A 17,960-nucleotide genomic window follows, 5' to 3' on the forward strand; every position below is an offset into this window, starting at 1 on the left:
TTCTCATTCCATACTGCATAATATAATGTCTCATGTTTTGCAATAAACTTGGTCAGGGCTAGCAAACGTGTTCCTCCATTTTTTCTGTTGTTCAATTATTTCACTACATTGTAAGTATTCATGTCACAAGTCTCTCCATATTCTATTAGCTAGAGTAGAGCTCTTTTTCGAATGTTGCTTAACGCATATTTGAAATTATCATTTTTCACCAGCTGTATTTTTCTTTTAATCCAGTCTCTACCATCATATACCACCTCCCTCAAATTCTTTTTTATATTATCTTCCCATCTACATCTCGGCCTCCTCAAATGTCTTTAATGTTGCTCAGGATAGGGACCAATGGCTAGCTTTTGTAATGGTGAAAATAGACCTCCGGGTTCCTTAAAAGCCGTAAGTAAGTATTTTTCTTTTGCTTCATTGGTATCTTTGACAATAAAGTCGAAAAGCTAGTTTTTTTTTTTCCATTTGGTTTACTTCAATTTTTTTCTGCAACTTTTTATCAATTCTTTCCACATCTCTCGAGTGTACTAGGGCTACTTTAGCATGGAAAGTAACACTTGGATCATTAATACACTGACAAGTCAAGAAAACGTTGGAATGAAAGGGATTTTGTAGGTTTTGGGTGGCAAATGATGCATTTAGCACCTCGATCACTCTAGCATTAAAAGATAATCATTTTTCGAATTCGATAGTGTTCTTAATGTAAATCTTCAAAATTTGCACTTGGATCCCTAACGTTTAGAGGTATTTCAGTTCTGCTGGTACCATCTTGTAAAGAAAGTGTTATCACGGCATACTTGATCACACTTTAAACAGTTCTTATCTATTCACATTGTGAGCAATCCCAAACTATTTAATAGTTGTGGTTTTTAATAAGGTGCAAATTTTGGCGTATTGAATTTCGTATTGGAAGTGGCTGCTCAGTTGACGTCAGGTATATTTCCCTACCACAAAGAGTAACATAATTATTGCTGTATGAAATTCCATATAAACCATGATGTCTTCTTAAAAAAGAGGCTTTCGCTCAAAGTAGGACTTCCGCCATGTTTTCGGGTCTGTAGTCAAGGCCTATAATGAAAGAATGACGTCACGTTCCGAGCAATAACGCTCTGCGGTGGAACAAGTGTTGAGGGGATTCCGCCGATTTTGGAATAGACACCGACGTACTTGAACTGCCAACACAGAAAACAAAAAATCACACTCAATCGCTTTTACCTTCATCTTGACGGGATAATAAAAGCCTAAACTAACCTAATCTAACCTAACTGCGTCGGTGTCTATTCCAAAATAGGCGGAATCCGCTCAACGCTCGTTTAACCAAATTTGGTAAGTTATATGAACAGTAGTTATTTTAATTAAGTTATTACCACAGTCTACTATATACAGTCGCGAAGCTCAATATGTAGTAAAAATGCAAACATGGGTAGTTGCCCACCACTAGGATCGCTACTATCGACTCATCATCGCAGATCTCTCTCCTAGCACACGAGAAAATATGTTACAATTTCGCTGTCGTGTTCTTTTGGAAAAATTAACACCTTGCTTCCATTATTGAAATATTAAATGCATAAAGTTAATTTATTATTTTAATGAAGTATATTAAATTCCACCATAAACTCGAAGATACCTGCAAGAAATAGGTTAATATTATTATTGTTTGTGCAAAACGAACTGAAATTTACTATAATCGCTTCACTCATTCAAGATTATAGCGATAATTAACTATTAAACCAAGAAATATTAATTTGCATTTCCCTTTACAACAATAATAATAATGTAAATATGAATTAATGGGAGTAACTTACGTGTACCGGTACTTGTAGTGTAGGCTTACGTAGTTAACAAAATGGGATGAGGTTAAGCAATAATGATCACACCAGGATTGGAAATAAAACGTGATCAATAAATTTTATTGTAACAGACTTTTTCTACGTCTCTAGTAAAGTAACAAATAAAAATAACAACAAAATTAACAGCTATAATTAAAAACATATACTTTGAAAAAAAAAAAGTAGGCCTAAGCAATAATAATCCCACCAGAATTGAAAATAAAACGTGATCAATAAATTTCATTAAAACAAACTTAATTTTTCTACGTCTCTAGTAAAATATTATTATTCCAATTATTGTATTTTAGCCATTAACATTTTCATTATAACCAATAACGAACATTTCACAAGCATCAATGTGAAATACGCAACGAGCTAGCACTCGATGGAAATACGACACAGTCCAAAGTCAACCGTGGACAGTCTATTGTTTCTAGTTGCTAACCGCTTGGAGCGCTTTACCACGAGATTTGCAAAAAATCACCTCAAGCTTCGCGACTGTATATAGTAGACTGTGTTATTACCATGTCTAGAAAGTGTTGTGTTCCTTCATGTAAGTTAAACTCTCGCATTGCGGCCGATGGTTATATAACTATGTTTTCTTTTCCAAAAGATCCCGACAGAAGGCAACATGGCAAATTCTATTCAAGGGGACAATTTTCAGTCCGGTACTACCGACGTTGTTTCCATGACAGCAAGCCTTGCTGATTTGAATTGTCCTTCCCCCTATTTCATTTATAATATTCCATAGACCTTATGTCCACAATGAATATTTAAGATGTGGAAGAAGTCAAAGTTACACAGTTTCTTAGATAGATGAAGTGAATCCGGAGATTCCCCTTAGATTACCTAATTTTTGTCTTACGGAAGGGGAAAACCTCGGTAATAATCAAACCAAGTAATCAACCAATTTGTATTCTAACCTAAGCCCATATGCAGGTCCGAATCAACACGCAAGCGAGTCTGCCGACTCAGCTACGCTGATTGCTATATAAGAATGTATTATACCAGTATATAATAAGTAGTTTAACTATACAAAAGAATATATAATACATAGCGAGCAGTGGAACTAGGTCTATACGAAAACACGGAATACACAGCAAAATTAATTCAGTTTACAAACCTAAAGTATTCATCTGCCGAGCAAAACAAAAATATGCAATAGATAGCAAGTTGATCAATTAATTTTACAAGCCTGTAAAAAGTTGAGCTATACAAAAATATATAATACATAGCTAGCAGATTATTTCTCAGCTATTGTAAATCATATTTATAAGTTGAGCTATAGGTACATTGATTGTAATATAAACTTCTAGGTTAAATTGTCCTCCTCAAAATGACCAGACGAAAAATGTCCACAAACAAAAACGTCCAGAGCAAAATGTCCAAGGGAAAAAATTCCACATACAAAATTGTTCACAACAAAATGTCCAGTATAAAAAATGTCCACAACAAAATGTCTAGTATGAAAAAGAAACCAACAACGGATAGACGCAATCGTCAGGAGATATCATGAATACAAAGACAGGAATGATATAAAACGCTACCTTTGTGCAATATCTTATCACTTAAAAATGCATGGAGAGCCAGAAGAGAAAAGTCAAGATCAAGAAATGAAATAAAAAAATCATTGTAAATTGAAGATTTCTGTGTGTTTATATATTAAAAATTATGATCTCATGTACAGGACATTTTACATTAAAAAATTCATTGTAAATAGGAGATTCGTGTGTGTTTAGACATTAAGAAATTAAGATCTCATGTATAGGACATTTTACATTAAAAATTCATTGTAAATTGGAGATTTCTGAGCGTTTATATATTAAAAATTATGATCTCATGTGTGGACGTTTTACATTTGTGGACATTTGTATAAGTGGACATTGTATTTGTGGACATTTCTGTTTGCGGACGTTTTGAAATGGACATTTTAACTTCAAACCTAATATAAGATTATAGCAAGCAAATATTCAATTTACGTCATACACAATTCATCAGTTGAGCTATATAAAATTGTACAATGATTGAATGATAGGTAGATTAATTCAATTTACAAGCAGAAATAATTCAATAGCTGTGTAGAAGGTATGAGTATGTAGAAATTTGATTAATTGTGTTCTGAACTCTTCAAAGCTTACGATAATGAGGTAGTGCATTGAGGACCGTATCTAAGGATAACTTAACACTGAGTGTGTTCCGATAAATTCGGAAGGGAAAATCTGCCATTACACTACTATATTTCTGACATCATAAAACAAAGAGTCACCTGCCTTTCCCCAGCTTATATGGAAAGCATAATAAAAGCCTAAACTAACCTAACCTGTCGCAGATTCCTACATGTAACTCATAACAAAAGCCTAAACTAACCTAACCTGTCACAGATTCTTATATGCAAGACATGGTGTTAGTGTACACTAGCGGGAATCTTTCCTAATGTGACCAAAGTTATGTTTGTATTACAGAGGAGATTGTTGAAGTTTTAGAAGATTAGTATTAGGATCAAACTTAGCTCTAGTTTAGTCCTTTCTTGCTAATAGAATTTTATTGACTATTATGTGGGGCAATTAGAGTCAAATAGCTCTACTAAATTGAGTGAAAATGGTAAGCAGATCAAGGACTTCGCGTATGACATCACGATCCAGTCAAAGTAACTTTTGGAGTAAACAATATCCACAAAATTTCAGCGTACCTTTCAGTACATCTCTGGGCTGAGCTGTATGTTATAGGCCTTTCTTATTGGAGAAATTTCTTTCTCCCCTTGTACATTCTTATAAAGAAATTGTGTAGAGATGGGAACGATATATCGGTTTTTACGAAATACCGATATTTTCGTTTCGATATAGCAATATATCGATATTGAAAATTTGATTGAATATATCGTATAATATATCGATTTTCTCATAAATTATCTTTTTTTTTTTGTGGAATTTTTATCATTATCAATAACAACAAAATTCACTCTAGACAACTGTGATAATTCCCGGGAGATGGTGCTACTGAAGGTGGACAGTTACATAATTGTGCAACTTCACTGAATATCTTCTTCTAATTGGCTGGACTGGAATTCGAATTCAAACTGTTCATATCCAGCACCAAATTCAAAATTCACCCTGTGCGGACGTGAGACAGACGGGAAGTTCATCTAGTACTGTTTTAATATTGTTATTAATGTTCTCCAAGGCAGGGGCAACTGTCACTCGGAAAGGGAACCGTCTGACCTCAAAACGGGTATCAAAACTTTTATTTCTATATTCTGAAATGGAAAGAGAAGCAAGGATTTAATACCGATGTGGCATTTGTTTACATCTATGATTTCTGTGCACAACCTAGTGCTGACATTCTGTTTTCTTATTATATCTTTTAGTACATAAAAATTCTATCCCTATAATCATCACCATTGTTGTTTGGAATGTTGGAGTGTAACAATAACTTGCAGTGGAAACTTACTATAGAATGATTGTATCTAATCAAATGTGAAGTTTGTTAAAACTGTTAACATTCTAAGTATGGTTTACTTACATTTAAAAATAATTACAATGCGTTCTGTTTACTTACATTTAAAAATGATTACGTTGTTAGGTAGAAGAGAGCATTATATTTCTGTCCTGGATTGAATCCTATATAACATTAGAATAATTGAATCGTGTTCCAATATCAAATACTCAACCATGTAGAGTTCACTTAACTCTTTCCCACTGTATCATTTAAACTCCCTTGCCTCCACCATAACTTTTATTTAGGTTAGGACCTACAGTACATCATAGTGTATTGAACATGTATTGTTTATTGTTACAATTTTACATTTATGCTTTTGACTGTTATGATGTTAGGCTAATTTCAATGGTAAAAAGGAATATTAAAATTTAAGTATTTTTATTATAATACAGTAAATGTACGCCAGAAAATGCATTTTGCTTAGGGAATAGCGGTGTATCAATAATTGTTCGATATATCGATATATTTTCTGCGATATATATAGTTTATCGAAATTAGGTTTGCAATATATTGCAATATCAATATATCGGTATTTAATTTATTTCCTCCATCACTAAAATTGGTCACTTGAAAATGTATTTCCATATACTTAGAAACTTTTATGGTGTGCTATGCAAACTGTTGTATTATCTCATCATGGAATTGCTAGTATAACATTGGTCGGAGGTTAATGTCTTTGTGATTACGTTTGTCTTGAATTCTCCATCTTTCTTAGTAAAATAAATAGTGTATATTTTCTCTAAAATCTACCCACATGGTAATCTGTGCCTATGTACACATTCGGTTTATGCTTTGTGTGTATAGCACGCCCAGAATACAGAGATCTGGTATTAGATATTATTTAGTAAGCTAGCTCACATAGGTTACTGCGTGTAAATTTAAGATCCTTATTAATTTATTTTTCAGTCGTGATGGACATGATCAAGACGGAACCTGGAGTCGATCCACTCTCTATACGAACACGTGATTGCGTAGATGTAGAAGAGAAGAAACCTTTGTTGCAGGTGGGCTACATTGAGTGTATATTGCTATTTATATAATTCCATGAAAGAACTAGATCATAGGAGGCACAGTGTTTTCTTTAATGATTGTGTACTGCTTTTGCCATTGTGTTCAATGAAATACTCTGAGAATGCACTTTGGCTGTTGTGACAAAGTAAATCCTTAAAATGACATCATTGGTGTTTGAAATGGCTTGCTACTAGTTGATGTAGTGAGGAATGTTGCTCGCTAGAACACGAGAGGAAACAATGTCGTAATTTATTTCTTGCCTCGATCATAGTTTTCAGTTGCAGACTGGCGTGTATTTGTACTTGTCTCGCTGTGGTAATGATGCGAGAGATATCGAGAATGCACTTATAGTTTCTGATTTAATCGACAGTGAACCGAAAATAGCAAATAGTGTCAATTAAAATTATATGTAATTTTAAAATGTGATTATATTTCCTGCCATATATTTTTCTACTGATTTGACATACATTTTGAAGTGAAATGTTTTTCTGAGACTATTACACTCTTACTACGTCATACTACTTTTGACCAATAAAACGGTACGAAAGGACGTATTTCAACCAATCATGGCTGCTTATTGCACAATTTTATCGCGTCCCTAGCATTTGTTTAATTTTATCGCGTCCCTAGCATTTGTTTCTTTGTTTGCCAACATTTGAAACTGCGCTGGTCTGGACGTCAAAAAAAAAATATATATATATAATTACAAACCACTCCAGTCGATGCACAGCAGTTTCAAATATGACTCTCATTGGCATTCAAGAACAAGAATTAATAAAAATCACTGATCATACCTATGCATCTTCTGAAATCCGATTTACAAATAAATGAAGAGCACCATTCGGAAATCCTGAATAAGTTGAATACACCATGTAGGCCTAAATCAACGAGCTCCACTTCTATTACGCACACGTCCAATATAAGAGCAATTGAACCACCAACCACATTCAAATTTGAAAATTGTACATTCAATAATTATTCCTTTTAAAATTATTCATTCGGAAATCCTGAATAAGTTGAATACACCATGTAGGCCTAAATCAACGAGTTCCACTTCTATTACGCACACGTCCAATATAACATCAATTGAACCACCAACCACATTCAAATTTGAAAATTGTACATTCAATAATTATTCCTTTTAAAATTATTCATGTTTATTTTTTATGTCATCGTCGTTAATTAAAACTTTTCTAACACTTGTGTATATTAGTTAGGTTATGTTACAGCTTCTGCTATATGATATTATGGATAGTCACGTATCAGAGATTGTTTAATATTAAGATTTATTGAAAATCATCTGTCAAGTGACGTTGATTACTGGGATTCGGATAATTGAAGTGGAATGTTGCATTTTAATAAAAGTGAAACTGAATCAACAAAGCCTTCTTGACTAATAACATTGCCATCGTTATAATAGATCAAGAACTTCTCGACGAGAAGACATTGCTCACTACTGCCATCTAGCATGCATCTAGCGTAATATTTGTAATGTTGAGATGGTACAATAATATATTTGAAGACAGTTGTATTTTCGCAAGTCAGTTAATATTTTATTGTATTGGAGTACTTCGTTACTTCTAATCTTTATATACTTTCTTCTAATCGTGTAATAGTCAATTAAATCCCACTCGAGTTTTGATTTTCTCTAGATAAATCAAAACGTCTAGTGAGATTACTGTTGATAAAAAAACTGGTCTCATTCTTGACCCTACTGTAAGGTTCGAAATTAATGAAGATCAACCAAAGCAGGTACTTGAAGAGAAACACGCTATTTACCTTCCATACTGTGATGATCTCAGCCATAAATATAATATTCAAGATTGGAATGTCATTTGACTTATGTTTGGTGCGCAAGGAACAATTCCCAAATTTACATTGGAGGTACTCAGAAAATTAAAGGTTGCTGATAAGTCTCTTCAGACAATTGCATCAACCATTTTAAAATCTTCATTGAACATCATCAATCACCATGTCTATTCATCTTTATAATATTAAATTTATATTATTTATTTTCAGTAAATTTTTATCGTTTTGATAGCTACCACAACTTGTTGCAGAATGTTATTTTTTTAAATTTCATTATGTATTTTTTTAACATTAATTTACATTTTCTTTTTTGTTCATTTGAATTGATTAGGATGCCGATATTTTAAATCTAAGATTTGGACGGCTATCATTTCGATGATATTCTCTCTTTAGAAATTGGAGTGAGCAATATTATACAGAATTTGGCAGAAATGACTCTCGAATTTCAAATAATAAGAGTCCAGGGGAAAAAAGGGGGATGTCCACTTTTAAATAATTCTCAGGAAATCAATTTTAAAATTACAAACTCTTATCATTCCAAATATAATACTGATAATTTAACCAGCAGTTATTCGGTAACTGAGAACTTTCTTCCCCTTTTCTAAGTGTAGAATGAATACACTTCATATGAAGTATATAAGCGAATGGAAATCTGAATTTTCCCTGAAAGTGGACATGCCACCTTTTTCCCCTGCACTCTAATAAATAACAAAGCTATGATAGAAGCTATTCAGAATTTTATTTCACAGTTTGAAAGAACATATCCTGCCACTTAATTTTGAAAATAATCCTGTCCAAGTGCCGATCTTTATACCCCGTACTTTTGTGAAGTCTCGCCTTCAAGTTGTACGTTATCCATCTCTTCAGTCGACCTGGTTGGCGAGTTGGTATAGCGCTGGCCTTCTATGCCCAAGGTTGCGGGTTCGATCCCGGGGCAGGTCGATGGCATTTAAGTGTGCTTAAATGCGACAGGCTTATGTCAGTAGATTTACTGGCATGTAAAAGAACTCCTGCGGGACAAAATTCTGGCACATCTGGCGACACTGATATAACCTCTGCAGTTGCGAGCGTCGTTAAATAAAACATAACATTTTTTTTTTCCATCTCTTCATTTCTAGTGATATTACCACAATTTCTTGACGGATGGTAGCTTTCAGTTCTTCTGTGTTCTCGACTTACGTTTGTAGACTTGTGCCTTCACGTATTTCCAGAGAAAGAAATCGCAAGTTGCGACTCACATATTTACTTCGTAGGTGACACATGTATACTTATAAAAGACTTCTTTTCGTGATTAACTGTCTTTTCACAAACCTTACATAACAAAACTGTTCCATCGGTTGAAATCACATGGGCACCAAATTGACTTACGTAAGCGTGAATTTTACTTTACAATGGTTTACTGAATTCAGGAATTCTAGCTAACCAATCTTACACCTTCTGACACCTGACAACAACTAAATGTTTCTCACTCAAATTTCTTTCTCCTACAATAATAAACACGTGTAGCACAGAGTTGTAACAATAAGATTTGAAAATATGAAAGTAAACAATTGGAAATGCTACGTGACAACGAGCTTCATCATCATCATCATCCTTCACGAATTAGGCCTCTGTAGACCTGTTTCGGCCCCATCTAGCAGTCTTCTTAAAGGTCTTCCTGGTCGACGATGTCCTCTAGGTTTATATTGCATCATAATTTTTGGGATTCTTGAATTTTCCATTCTTCTTACATGATCTAGCCAATTGAATTTGTGTCTGCTGATTTTTTCTTCTACTGACTCTACTTCTAATTGTTCTAAAATTTCTTCATTCCTTTTTCGGTCTAAAAGAGTATATCCTGCTGTCCTCCTCAAAAATTTCATTTCCGTTGCTTTGATTCTGTTCATGTCTTTTTTCTTTAATGACCAAATCTCGCTTCCGTATAAAAGGGTGGGTAGTGCTAGTGTATTATATATTTTTATTCTTGTAGATTTTTGTACTAATTTAGCTTTTAATGCATTGTTTATTATTCCAAGAATTTGTGTAAATTTGGTAATTTTCTTGTTCACATCTTTTTCATTTTGATAAGATATTTCACAACCCAGATAATTGAAATTTTGCACTTGTTCGAGGCATTCGTTATTGTGTATTATCTTACTTCTGACTGGGTCTTGTCCTAAAAATACCATTACTTTTGATTTTTGTGCTGAAATTTCCATCCCAAAATCTTTGAATATTTTATTTAATGTATACAATCCTCTTTGTAAATTATCCTCTGAATTGGAAATTATGACTTGATCATCGGCATAGAGTAAGGTATTTAATGTTAGAGCACTGGTTATTTTGATGCCTGATGTGTAGATTTGGTTCCATTTTAAAATAATTTCATTTATATAAATATTAAATAAACAACGAGGTTAATATTTGAAATTATAAAGCTGATTGTTGATACAGTGAAGACATGACAATATTATATTTGTAACTGTGGATTTTCGACCATTATTCATATTACACCAATAGTATTAAAGCATAGTCATTGTTTCAAATATTTAAATTTTATAGAAATTATATTACAATTAATTATAAAATTGCAAATAAAAAAGAAATAGCGCTTTAAAATGACAAAATGAGGCATTTATTAGTAAGAAACACCTTAAAAAGGCAAAATAGACAAAATAAAATTTGTCCTTATCACTTTGATTTACTCGAAATCACATTTGTGTAATTTGCTAATAATGATTTACTTCCACCCAGTAAAAAAGGCAATTTCGAAACATCCGGGCTCTAATAACAAAATAATGACGAAACTATGACGTAGTTCTCTAACAATTGAATCGGTCGGAGCTAAAAGGAACAAAGTCAGAATATGCAGTTTTGGGTTATGCAACAATTTTAACAACAGATATCATTCGTATCGAACGGTGGAACAAGGAACTAAGACTTTTAAATATTCTTTTGTCTTCTATAACATAAAAAAAATATATATACATTTGTGTTATTATTGGAATGTTTTTTGCTTCTCTTGAAAAGTTGTGAAAAGTGACTTAGTTCCTTTTAGCTCCGACTGATTGAATTTCATTTTATACACGATGTATATAGTGATTATTAGTCAGAAATTTACATACGTACTATTGACTTTATAATTTTAAGGAAGTTAAACGTTTTTGTGAGAGTGTTTATTAATAAGACCTTTATTATATTCTGTATTTTGCAGTATGGAAATTCAGTAGACCTGCACATGACCGAAATAAAAACCGAAACTATGGATCAGAACTGCGATCTGAAATCGGAGATGATATTTCCGGGAAAGTCAGAACCATTTGCCATGAAGTGTGAACCTGAAGTGAGTACAGTTTATAAAGTTGGTACTTCTCACAATGTGATTTACTCTGATGTGGCTGCTACAGCCAGGTGATCAGAGGTTCTCAGTGTTAACGTCATGCTTTTTGTTCCTTCATGCTGCAGTTTTTCCTCGATTAAATAGGTTTTAAAATGAAGTCGGCAGCACATAACCTACCCTGCATTCAGTGCTCATCTAATATTGACCTGTGTCTCGGTTTTGCATAATTTTCTTTTACAGAAAGAGTCATGCGAGTGGAGCCCCTTGCAGGAAGAGAAGGATGTCGGACAGCAAGTATCTTCTGAAGACGATGTCTCAGCTGAGAGGTAAGTGAAGTGTGTGAGGCTTAACTTCTTTCATCTTTTCACTGCCTTCTTTTTTTTTTTACGAGTATTGCATCTCCAAAAGGAGCTGCTTCACTTATTCTAAAAATATAATATATAATATTGAATGGGATTATTGTTAAATACAGTGAAACAGTTAAAAATCTTGGCATTTTTATGGATAGCGATCACTCAAGTAACACACACTTGCAAAAGAATATTTTCTCAACTTCACTCCTTGTTTCATATGAAAGAATTTCTACCACTTAGTCTAAAAAACAATCTTATTCAGACGCTTGTAATGCCCCATTTTGATTATTGCGATTCCTTGCTAACTAATGTAAGTTCACTCTTAGCTGAGAGACTACAACGTGTTCATAATGTGTGCATACGATTCATCTGCAATACTCGTAAATTTGACCATATAACGCCTTCCCTCCAGTTACTTTCATGGGTGCGTCTGAAGGAACGAAGAACAATACATTCACTGTCTCTTCTGTTTAGAATCGTGCATACTTTTACTCCGAATTATCTGTTACCACGCTTTCAATTTCTTACAACTCTCGAAACCGACATCAAGCACTTCTTTCTATCCCTCATCATAGAACGTCTTTATACTCATCTTCCTATACTGTAGAATTACCTCGCCTCTGGAATTCTTTACCTAATGACGTCAGGGACTGCCGGACTTTATCACAATTCAAGATTAAATTGGAAAATTTTGTATTAGTTAATGTTTTTAAGTATGCCTAGAAGTATTTATTTGTGTGTTGTGTTCTTTTTCTGTTTCAATCTAGATTAAAATTGCAAGTTTCTTGTTTATGTTAGTTAATTTATTTAGGATGCAATTAATTATGATACTTAATCACTCATTTAGTCCACACCTGTGGAGTAACGATCAGCGCGTCTGGCCGCGAAACCAGGTGGCCCGGGTTCGAATCCCGGGCGGGGCAAGTTATCTGGTTGAGAATTTTTCCGGGGTTTTCCCTCAACCCAATACGAGCAAATGCTGGGTAACTTTCGGTGTAGGGCCCCAGACTCATTTCACCAGCATTATCACCTTCATATCATTCAGACGCTAAATAACCTAGATGTTGATACAGCGTCGTAAAATAACCCAATAAATAACTCACTCATTTAAAGTTTGTGTGGCTGCAGCCTGTGTATATTTTTGTGTAGCTTTACTTTGTTTATAGTGTTTTTTTTCTCTCTCTCTTTATTTCTTGTGTAGCTTTACTTTGTATATAGTCTATTTTTTTTAGATTTATTTCTATTATTGTACTTGTATTCCTGGTGTTGTGGAAGAGAAGGCCTGATGGCCTTAACTACACCAGAATAAATAAAAAATTAAATAAATAATATATAAGTTGGCGTATTAACATGTTGAAATTTACGATTCGATACACTGTGCGGACTTATTGCATCTCTCTCTGTATGTCTCCCTGTATGTTTGTACGAATATCTGTCCTGGATGTCCATGAGTCTGTATGTTTATTTGTACTCTGTCGTTATGTATCTGTCTGTTAACCAGAATGTTTGCTTGTATATCAGTCTACAAATATTGCAAAAATAAATATTGTAAGGAAAAAATATTATACCTAACCAAACTATACAAAAATATGAGTTTACAGTGTATTCCTACCTATTTTGATATATAGAAAAACGACAGCGGACTTTTCCGTAAAAAAAAAAATTCGCTTAAAACTTACAAACATAATTATTACTTCCATTTCATTCTGTAAAATTCTAATGAGAAATAAATTCAGATTCATACCAAAGACAACAAATTCCGGATGGAGCAAAAGTTGAAACCTCGGAAATTCTATTCACTAATCCCGAGATAACATTCCAAGGCCACCTGAATCTGCTGTTATGATGTTCAGATTGATAACAAGTCATGATTGATTGGCTATACAATGATCAAGATAGGACTTTTCCAGAACATGTGTATAGTGTGATGTTAGCGAATTTAAGCTGGACTATTTCGTTTATATGATGTCATTCTATTTTCGGTCAGTGAAGTGTAATGAAATTTTGAATTCCAACCACTCATAGTCATACATTGTGATGATTTCTGCAGCTCGATTTATCACTATCAATTTATGGTATGGTCGTTCTTTTGTTTAGTCAGTGTCGCCAACTCTTTCCACGTGAATTGATGAGCATGACTCCATTGTACTAAATAAAGTGCGAAATCCTACTTCCATATGTACATATTCATCATCTAATTGCATATCCATTGTATCTAAAGAAAATGACACTATAACAATTGTTCATTTCATAAATGTATTAATCAGGTTATTTGTAAATATACTATAAAATGTTTAAATTAAATTAATATCTCAGCACTATGGAACAAGATAGAACCACAGTCTGATATATATAGTCACGAAGTTCAAAACGTAATAAATATGCATCCATAGATAGTTGCTAACCACTAGGATGGATACTATCACCTCATTACAGACATTGCGAAATACTACCTGCGCAGTCAATTGTTCCTAGCACCTTCAAAACTCAACATTCGTGACTGACTGTGATAGAACTATGACGTTCTTTTGCATGTGAGGTAGTTTCTTTTCTTTGTATCTAGATGGAAGTTACAACACCAAGTGATCAATTTGTCATTTATGCTTTTTTTCATGACGCATCATAGATATACGTGTTAGTGTTTTTTTGTTTGTGAGTGTGTATAATATTAGATATAGCATTAGTGTTAGTGATTTATTGCGTTTTAGTCGTAATTGCACCTACTAAAAGCAGATTTTGTTCACAGCCTTGCAGTTATCCGTAGTAAAGGATTATCCTACTTCAGAAATATTGCTCGCGATGGCGACACGCGTGCTGGGAAGAAGATATACAAATGTGATATTTGTGGAAAACAAGTGACACATCTCACACTTCACAGACGCGTACACTCAGGCGAGAAGCCATACCGTTGTGGTGTTTGTGGGAAATGTTTTGCGCTGCAGGGAAATCTCAGAAAGCATTCAGTTGTTCACACGAACAAAAGGCCATTCAGATGTGATGTCTGTGGAAAGAATTTTGCGCAATCCATACAACTGAAACACCACGCAACGTTACACACAGGCGATAAGGCGTTCACTTGTGGTGTGTGCGGAAAGAATTTTGCGCTATTGGCATACCTGAAACAACATGCTCGCTTACACACTGGCGACAAGCCATTCAAATGCGACGTTTGTGGGAAACGTTTCAATTCTACGCATTATGTGAAGAGACACGAACGGTCACACGAACGTACGAAGCTATTCCGGTGCCATATTTGTGGGAAAATCTATGACAAATTGATTGATCTAAAAAATCATAGAGTTCTGCACGCCATACAACAACCGTGACTTACGATGTAATCATACTCTACTTATTTGAAATAGCATTCGCTCGTAAATACGGGCGAGAGTTATGTCTGTTGTGGGCCATCTGTTTAAAAAGAGAGGAACGTCAAAAAGTTTCGAAAGCTGTATTAAGGCGGTAAGGCATTCAGCTGTGACGTGTGTCGATAGAATTTTCCGCATTTTAGGTAATGTCGAAATATAAGCAATTTTACATAAGTATTAAATTGTGGTGTCTGAGGATTATATTTCTCGCTTTCGGGGAAAATGAAAAAAAAATGTGTAATAATTGGTTCAGGGATTTTAGAGCTTTAAAAATAGTAATTTACGTGACAAGAGATTTATATGAGAGTTTATTCATGATTGGAAATTTTATCTCTACAGTTCGCCTCAGTAGATAATTTTCACGTGTGAATAAAATCTATTAAATGTCGTGTTGCATGCAATATTTTTTCACTACTAATATATAAAGTGATATTTTTGGTGAAAATAATATTTTATTGATATTAAATAGCAGTCATTCGTGTGAAAATAATTTTTAATTGAATTTTAATATTAGGTTCTTTTGTTATTGTTTGATTCAAGGCCAACTGTTTACATGGTTGGTTTAACTAAATATTATGTACATTTGGCTATGATTTAAAGAACAGTAATGAAAACCACAATGTCATTCACGTTTGATACAGGAAAAGAAATACATTTTAAATTTTCGTTCTTTGGAAGGAAAGTATCGCGTAACAAAGAACGTTTCTTACCAGATGTAGTCCTTATGGTTTTTTCTCTAGCCATCTCCGTCTCAACTTAAAACAAGTAGTGTATTGAAGAAAAATGAATGTAACTGAATTCTGACAGTTTTATGTTCATTGCAGCAATCCCAGATTGTTGGTTAATTCGTAAATTGAAAACTTTCGAAGCAGATGCACATAATTTCAGATATTATTGTTAATTTGATATCACATGAACAGTGTAGACAGCACAGACAAGGAAAAGTGTGGGTTGTTGAGATTGTGTGTTTATTGTTATACTTTTAAACAATTTGAAACTGAAATAGAAGGCTTTTATATAATCGATGAAGACTATGTGGAATTTCTGCTTTGGGATTGGACTGACGTGGATATCATATAGCAGGTTCTGTGCTTGCAGTCAGGAGAGGCCTGTTACAGGTTATTTTACGAAGCTTCATCAACTGTTTTGGTTATGTAGCCTCCCAATGAGATGAAGTTGATAATGCCAGCAAAATGAGTTCGGGGTCCAGTGCCGAAAATTACCCAGGATTTGCTCTTAATGGGTTGAGGCAAAACCACGGAAAAATCTCTACCAGAATTTGAACCTGGTCGTGCTCGTTCCACGGTAAGGAATGCTGTTACTCCACACGTGTGTCCTGAAATAATGCCATTCCTGGAATTGTAGATTTTGCTACCTCCATGAGCTGTCTGGCGAGGATGGCTGTCTGTATTTTGAAGGAACTACTTTCAAATTTAGTCCCTCTATAACATTTTGATGGACACTCACCAGGGTCTGACAGGTCTCAACGTTGCAGGCATTTATTAAAGAACTGTACCCATACTTCGAATACCAAGGTACCTAAAGACCTACATCCTTGCTTCTTGAGATTGCAGAAATCTCAGTGATACTAGCGCTGATTTCGTTGCTTTTAGGTGTGAAAATTGTTTGGATATGTTGTAAGGGATTTTTTTTTTCTTGTGGAGATTGTTTTCAAAACTTTAGAGTTTTATATGGATATATTTGAAGAAAAAGTAATTGTTAGGAAATTACATCTGATATAAGAGGTGCATAGTAATGAAAGTGCAAACATTGTGATATCTAGTGAAGGAAAGGAACATAGGCACGATACTACAGTGCGTTCGTAGCTCGACCGGACCACAAAACATTCAAATTTAAAAATTGTACTTACAATAATTGTTCCTTTTAAAATTGATGTTTATTTTTTATTTCATTATCCTTAATTAAAGTCCCGCGCCGTGACGTCGCGGTCTAAGGCATCCTGCCTCGGACTCGCGTTACAGAATGCGCGCTGTTTCGAGTCCTCATGGGGGAAGAAATTTTCTCATGAAATTTCGGCCAGTGTATGGGACCACTGCCCACCCAGCATCGTGATGCACTTGGGGAGCTACGATAGGTAGCGAAATCCGGTTGCGAATACCAGCTATAACGGCTGGGGTGATCATCGTGCTAACCACACGATACCTCCATTCTGGTTGGATGATCGTCCACCTCTGCTTCGGCATGTGGGCGTGAGGCCAGCAGCCGGGTGGTCGGTCTAGGCCCTCCCCGGGCTGTAGCGCCACGGATTATTATTATTATCCTTAATTAAAAGTTTTCTTGTTTATTTCATCGTCCCTAATTAAAACTTTTTTACCACTTGTTTATATTATTTAGGTTATGTTATAATGGTCCGGCCATGCTACGAACGCACTGTCTGTAATGTGAAGAACACAGAACTTGTATTAATTCACTGGATTGTAACGAAGCACAACAAATAATAATGAAATAAACACACAAATTCTATATTGTAACTTCGTTTCTATGTCCACTATTACCCCAGCCAATAATGACATCACTAAACCATCATCACCAGGCTCTGAAAATCCTGCACAGATTAGTATATGCAGGAGATAACAAAAACCTAACCTAACCTATCATGAATTCGTAATGTATATATCCATTCATTGATTCATAGTATTCTGTCCGAGGGTATATCTTTCACTGCAAACCCAGCAATCTCCTATCTATCCTATTTTCCTTCCTAATCTCTGCATATGACCCATATATCTTAATGTCTATCATTTAATATTTTCTTGTG

General features: G+C 34.4%; 1 protein-coding gene across 1 annotated transcript; it reads left to right on the forward strand.

Moving 5' to 3' along the window:
* Positions 1 to 815: 815 nt before the first annotated feature.
* On the forward strand, positions 816 to 17,673 carry LOC138692044 (zinc finger protein 235-like). Its single transcript, XM_069814882.1, has 5 exons — positions 816 to 934; positions 6,231 to 6,328; positions 11,338 to 11,466; positions 11,704 to 11,789; positions 14,563 to 17,673. Exons 2-5 carry the CDS (start codon positions 6,236 to 6,238, stop codon positions 15,140 to 15,142), a joined length of 888 nt encoding a protein of 295 aa, XP_069670983.1. The 5' UTR covers positions 816 to 934; positions 6,231 to 6,235; the 3' UTR covers positions 15,143 to 17,673.
* Positions 17,674 to 17,960: the final 287 nt, after the last annotated feature.

The sequence above is a fragment of the Periplaneta americana genome, chromosome 16, assembly GCF_040183065.1.
Source record: "Periplaneta americana isolate PAMFEO1 chromosome 16, P.americana_PAMFEO1_priV1, whole genome shotgun sequence".
Lineage (NCBI taxonomy): Eukaryota > Metazoa > Arthropoda > Insecta > Blattodea > Blattidae > Periplaneta > Periplaneta americana.